Consider the following 6,748-nt stretch of genomic DNA (forward strand, 5'->3'; position numbering starts at 1 on the left):
TGGCTTTCGACCAGGACGATCTACTATTGACCAAATCCTTACTCTGCGTCAACTGATGGAACGCTACTTGGATTTTGAAAGAGAGTTCTATCAACTATTCATTGATTTCCGACAGACCTTTGACCTCATATAGAGGAAAGGTCTTAGGCATATTCTACAACACTACGGTGTTCCAGACAAAATCTTCAAGCTCGTTGAGGATACGTACAACGAGTTCAAAAGCCAAATTATGACTTCATATGGCCTTTCTGATGAATTCTCGATAATTTCCGGAGTCTTCCAGGGATGCATCCTGTCCACATATCTGTCCAACCTTTTCTTGGTTGCCACCCTCTCCCTGAAACCCTCTGGGTATGAGGCGAAAATAGATCTTACTTGACAACCTAGCGTACGCTGATAATATCGACCAGCTATCTACGGCTCCCAAGAAGTCCAAGGACAGGCAGACAGCATCTCTCAAGCAACGAAGTCGTATGGGATGCAGATTAATGCAAACTATACCAAAATCACATTTACATCTTGCCAGGACCAGGATAGAACAACCCCCCTCCCCTCTTTAATAATTTATGGGTAGTAAGTGGAAACAATTGACCGATTTCTTTATCTTGGCAATCTATTAACGGCCGATAATTGCCACACTGCCGACATTAAATGCCGCCCAGTCCTTTTCAGCTCTAGTTTCAGAAGACCCACTAATATATGGAAATTCAACCACCTCTCGAACCATCTAAAAACTCACTCATTTAACAGCCGGATCAAACCCATTGCTCTGTATGGGTGTGAAACATAGAAAATAAAAGTCTTAAACGAGCGCACACTTCTTGCATTCGGAAGGACATTCCTACGCCGGATAGCGAAAACTAAATACAATGATCGTATCACAAATGAAGAAGCCTGTTGAAGACTAAAGTCAATAGACACAATCCTAAATAAAGTTAAAAGACAGCAATTACGCTGGTCTAGGCACGTCAAAATATGGATCCTATTCGACTACTCAAGATCTCGCTTGTAGGGACTGTTGGAGGGCGTCAGTCCCGGGGAAGACCTCGTTAGAGGTGAATTGAGCACTTTAATTGGCAAAATATCATCCAACTATCCGTAACAGCACCTGACCGAACAGCATATCGAGCATTTGTCCGTTAAATTTCCAAAGGAGTGGTCCCAAAACGTCCCACGAGGACGAATGGGACCTAAGTTAGTAAGTATTTAGCTTTTCGCTGTTTTATTTTTTTTTCAATTCTTTGCTTCGTTCTACATGTTTTATTTTATTCTTTCATGTTATATACAGATATATCCTTCATATCTTTTGTTCTGTTTACGTTAGGAAATCTTAATGCGTACACAACTAGAATATTTGCTTCTTTCTACCCTGAATTTCACTGGTACTAGGTACCGTTTCTTTGGCTTTTGTTTTTGTTTTTTACTTAGTTTTATGATAGTTGGTTAGTTTGATGTTGGGTATTAAAAATTGATTAAATTCAAATAATATATGTAAATAATACAACATATGTAATAATATAATATATATAAATAATATATTCCTTTGGTCTCAGTCTTTCCTAATTTCTGGTTTGATTTTTCCCTCCTATTTTCAATATTTAGTTATTCTGATTAATATGAAGTCTTTTGTAACTCGCAACGAGAAGTTGCATTATTATGAGTGTTATTTTCTTTTTTTTATTAAGCAAACCGTAAATGCTTGCCTTTGGAAAAAAAAATCAGAAAGTAGAACTCTGTTGTTTTTTCCTGCGTAGAACACTTAAAGAATTTGCAGTTTAGACAGTATAAAGTTTTAAGATGGCTTTACTAGTTTTTACTAAAGGGGTTTTTATGTGACTTTTGTCTCGATTATTTTTTAGATGATAGTTCGGTTCAAAACGTCCAGTCCCCGGGTGGTTCCAGCACAGCCAGCTCTCGTGACACATCTCCCTGTAGAGACCTTTCACCAATTATTACAAGTCTTCGTCCACCATTGATTCTTTGTCGAGGAGCCAAAGGGTTTGGATTTACTCTAAGAGCTGTTAGAGTATATTTTGGTGACACCGACTTCTATACATTGCACCATTTAGTTCTGGTAAGCAGTACCTTGTCAAAATAGGCTTTTAAGTTGCAAATAGGTGAGATTGTATATCTTTGAACCAACAATTTTAAAAAGTGGATGGTCTAATATTCTGTACGTTGTAACATTCAGCGCTTGTAAAGCACGCTTCTATTTTTTACCTTAAAGTGTCAAAGAAAGTAAAATCTGATTGTATGATTGGTCAAGTGGAAATTTAGGATTTTTTTTTTATGTCCTTGGTACTTCATAAGATCATATCATAAATTGGAGACAATAGAAACCAGTAATGGAAAAAAAAACAAGCCAAAGAGGTCGAAACTGTTTTTATGAAAATGAGAGCCACAAGTTGAGCGATTCTCAAATGACTGAAATGAATGAAAGAAAAGGTCTTTAAAAGATATACGTAATAATTTATGTTCGTTTTAAGTTTTAATGTTATTCCTTACTTTCAGTTGAGAAAAAACTTTATTTTTATTTATTTAATAAAAACCATAAGCCGAAGACATACAATATCTTTGGTTTATTATCACACAAGAGTCATAGTTATGAGGCTGCTTAAGATAAAAATAAATGCCAAGATTGGATAGTAAACAACCCAAGTAAATTATTGCTTGTATCGGCCACTATTTAAAAAGTTCGAACTTTAGCGTAAAGAGCAAAGTATTGACGATGGGTAGAACTTCCTCATATACGTAATATGAGGGGGTTCGTCTTCTCGTCAATACCTCGCTCTTTACGCTAAAGTTCGGAATTCTGTTCAAACTCTTTAATAATGACTCCTGAATCACAAAGGCCGTTTATTTAGAGTAATTAGCTCTTTTGAAATTACTAAAAATACTTCAGCGTAAAGGGCGAAGTATTGATGAGAAGACAGACCCCCGTAATAATTTCTGTTCGTTTTAATTTTTAATCTTACTCCTTACTTTCAGTCAAAACAAATTTATTTATTTATTTTTTAGTCTATTTAATTTTTCTATTTAATTTCTTCGTGTTTTCAAATAAAGCTGGGAAATCCAACATCCCTTTCATTGAAATTCTCTTCCCCCATGAAAAATTCCTCTGTGGAAAGATTCTCCCACGTTGCCAAATCCCCCTGACCTCCCAGGAGAAATCTCCCTGAAAACGTCTGTATACTTGCCAATAACCAATAATATATTTAAACAATGTGCATAAGTTCGTAAATTGCAGCCCTTCGCCCGGGGACTGTGGGGGATTAAGTCGTCCTCAAAGACATAGTTGTTAGATATTTCGACTGTGCTGAATAAAATGGTTATCTCAAAATTTTGATCCGGTAACTTCGGGAAAAAGATGAGTGTAGGAGGGGTCCAGTTTTTTAGCTCTAGTTTCTTAGATCGTTTGAAAATTTCGCCTGAACTTCTAATTTCCGTTGGAAGGAGCCCTCTCACAAAATTCTAGGACTACTGAGTCGATACAATCATCCCTGGTGAAAACATACAAAAAAAACCAACAAATAAACAGGCATACGTGATCTTTCTTCTGGCAAAAAAATTTAAAATTCCACATTTTTGCAGATGGAAGCTTGAAACTTCTACAATATGGTTCTCGAATATGCTGAATCTGATAGTGTGTTTTCATTAAGATTCTATGACTTTCAGGGGTTGCTTCCCCTTTTTTTTAAAAATAAGGCGAATTCTCTCTGGCTCATAACTTTTGATGAGTAGGACTAAATTCGATGAAACTTATATATTTAAAATCAGCGTAAAAATCGGATTTTTATCAAAATCAAAATAAATTAGACAGAGGGGCTGTGTTTGGAAGAGAATCAGCCTTACGTGGCTTACTGCTGCTCAGTGTTTTATTAACTGGAGATTTCGTTCAAGTGGTTTTGAAATACTATTTTACTATCCATTGTAAAGTAAGGACACCATCAAACTTGAAAAGATAGGTAATTTCCCTGACAAAACACTGAGTGGATTTGGTCACTTGAATTTTGTTTTTTGTCCCCAGGTGTCCTTCGTGACATCCCTTATTGCCCCTATGTGTTATCCCTAGTTACAGGATTTTTCTTAAAAATAAAATGAGTACAAGCATTTATATTTTGAGCAATAAATAAGAACACGGCAATTCAAAGGAATTGGGTGTGAAAAATTACAGAGTAAGTTTTTGATGATGATAATTAGCATAAATAAAAGTAATTACTGTTTGATAACAGAACCAGCCCCTCCCAATAGCCGAACTCGGTTACAAAATAAACTTGTACCCCCTAAAGTACGAACTAATCGTTACGCCAACTCATTTGTGCCTTTCTTCACATCCATTTTTAATGTTGAGTCATAGTGTGTGATTTTTGTTTAAATGTATGATTTTTGTCAAAAAACTGAATTTAGCTATGCTGCGATAGTTTTTAAATATACCGATCTCTCTCTCTTTCTCTCTCTCTCTCTCTCTCTCTCTCTCTCTCTATATATATATATATATATATATATATATATATATATATATATATATATATATATATATATATATATATATATATAACGATCAAGTACAATAAAATGATTAAATGTGTAATAATCAAAATGTACCTATTTATCATATTATTATCGCCATTGGTAATTTTGTTTCTGAAATTAATTGAATGATTCCAAAATATATTAGTGTTTGCTACTTTTATTTTTAAAGATAATAAAATAATTCGATTTAAGGTGTCCCTTTATTTCGCTAAATTGTGCTGTATTTGGTTATACATTTTTTGCCTATTTATTTTCATAATTATTTTTTATAATTAGTATTGTGTTATAGTATTGTTTTTTAATATGACTTCAGACCTCTTCAATAAGATATTTTTTGTTATATTTTTTGTTTTTATAAATAATATAGATAATAAAAGGTAAAGAAAACAGCATTGGACTTGGTGGGCATTAGACTAGGTTTGGTGGGCAGGGGAGTGATAAATCTAGAAATCAAGTTTTCTGTTTTTGACAGGTACTTTCTTGGCTGTAGAAATTTTTTAGAGCGCTAAGAATTTTAAGAAACTGTTTTGATAACAAAAGTTAATTTTTCAGATACTTATAAAACTGAAAACGGAGGAAGCTTTTTGTAAAAAGCAAACGTATCTTTATAACCAGATTACTTAAGAATTGAAAAGTTTTTTTTGCATTCTGCAGAAAACTTGAAGTGTCTTAATTTATTTATTATTTTTTTAATGCCACTTTTTTCGATAAATCGTGTATTTCTATGTGCTAATTTTCATGCCTACTCCTATTTTTTGGGATTGATCATTTAATAATGCTAAGAAATCCTACGTAATGCTAAAAACAATTTCAAATTGCGAGAATATTGATTTTGGTGAAATAAAACTATGATTTGTAAAGTAACTCATTCAATATCAATTCTTTTTGTTTGCTTAGTTTAGGGTGGGGTAGTTTAATTCTTTATGATAATTTTCCTTCTGTATCTGTCTGTGTTTAAAGTTAATCTCTATTTATATTTTTAAACCTATACTTAATACCAATATAATAGTCTTTATTACTGCTTGTACTACCACTAACAACTCACTGCAGCACCAATCCGCCTGAGTCCAACACAGCCACGCACGCTCCTCTTCCATCCCAGTCTATTCAAAGCCTCCCTCTTAGCAAGAAGTTACAATTTCTTTGAACTCCCTCTTCGCGAGATCCTCCCACTCCATTCGAGGACCTACTTTTCGTTTGGCCTTGGATGGTCTGCCGAAAAGGATGATTTTTGGCATTCTGTCTTCCTTCATCTCCAGAACGTGGCCTAGCTATCTAAATCTTTGTCCAGTTATAGCCCTAAAGTTTTAACAAAATTTTTGAAGAATTTGACGAATAGAACCTTTTTATAAACGAAAGCCGACTGTTTATCTTTTACTTTGGGCCTCTACTCCGAAATTATACGGTTTAATAAAGAACAGTGTGTAGTGGAGTGGTGTTTTATGACACGCTAGTAATCAAAATGTTGCAATCTATTGTGGCATTTGACGGGACTCATTCGCGAGCGTATAAGTCTTGAACTACTTACGATCTTGCGTGAGCGAAGTGAGATCCATCAAAGAGCTCTCAAAGCAGGGCCTTTTGTTTAGTATATTATAAGTCGAAATTTGTAACGATGTTTTTTCATGTTTTCCCCTAGTATCAGTCGATCAAGGGGTTGATTTTGGAAAGGGGGGTTTATTCTAAAAAGTATAATCAGGTTTGTAAGGGTAATTATTATTTATCTATCATAGTCGATTACTAGATTTCAATTCCCATTTTAAAAAAGCCTGGCAATCAGTAATGAATAACTACTTCTAACTGACTACTGCCCGTCTCTGATCTAAGCATTTTTACCATTTAATGTTCTTTCTTCTAAAATATTGACGAAAGAACTAATTATTACTTTTTCTTCTAGAATGTTGACGAAAGAAGTCCCGCCTTTGAAGCAGGGCTTCGTCAGGGTGACCTAGTTACTCACGTAAATGGCGAGTCTATCCAGGGTCTTCTCCATATTCAAGTTATGAAACTCTTACTGGCTGGTACTAATCATGTGACCATTAGAGCAACTCCCCTGGAACAGAGATCTATTCGTGCTGGAGGTCGAAAAAGAGAGGTTTCTAAGTCAGAAATGGCAAAACGTTCGCAGCAAGCGTAAGCCTCTTTTTGGTTGTTTCTTTATTTTTTCCTTTTCTTTATTTTAATAAATTTTTTTCCTATGCAATATCAGATTTAT

At 34.6% G+C, this 6,748-nt stretch overlaps 1 protein-coding gene across 1 annotated transcript; it reads left to right on the plus strand.

Moving 5' to 3' along the window:
- Positions 1-975: 975 nt before the first annotated feature.
- LOC136033322 (microtubule-associated serine/threonine-protein kinase 3-like) lies at positions 976-6,748 on the plus strand. Its single transcript, XM_065714116.1, has 3 exons — positions 976-1,027; positions 1,860-2,074; positions 6,431-6,748. The coding sequence occupies exons 1-3, from the start codon at positions 976-978 to the stop codon at positions 6,668-6,670; spliced, it is 507 nt and encodes a 168-aa protein (XP_065570188.1). The 3' UTR covers positions 6,671-6,748.

This window comes from Artemia franciscana, chromosome 11, assembly GCF_032884065.1.
Source record: "Artemia franciscana chromosome 11, ASM3288406v1, whole genome shotgun sequence".
Classification (NCBI taxonomy): Eukaryota; Metazoa; Arthropoda; class Branchiopoda; order Anostraca; family Artemiidae; genus Artemia; species Artemia franciscana.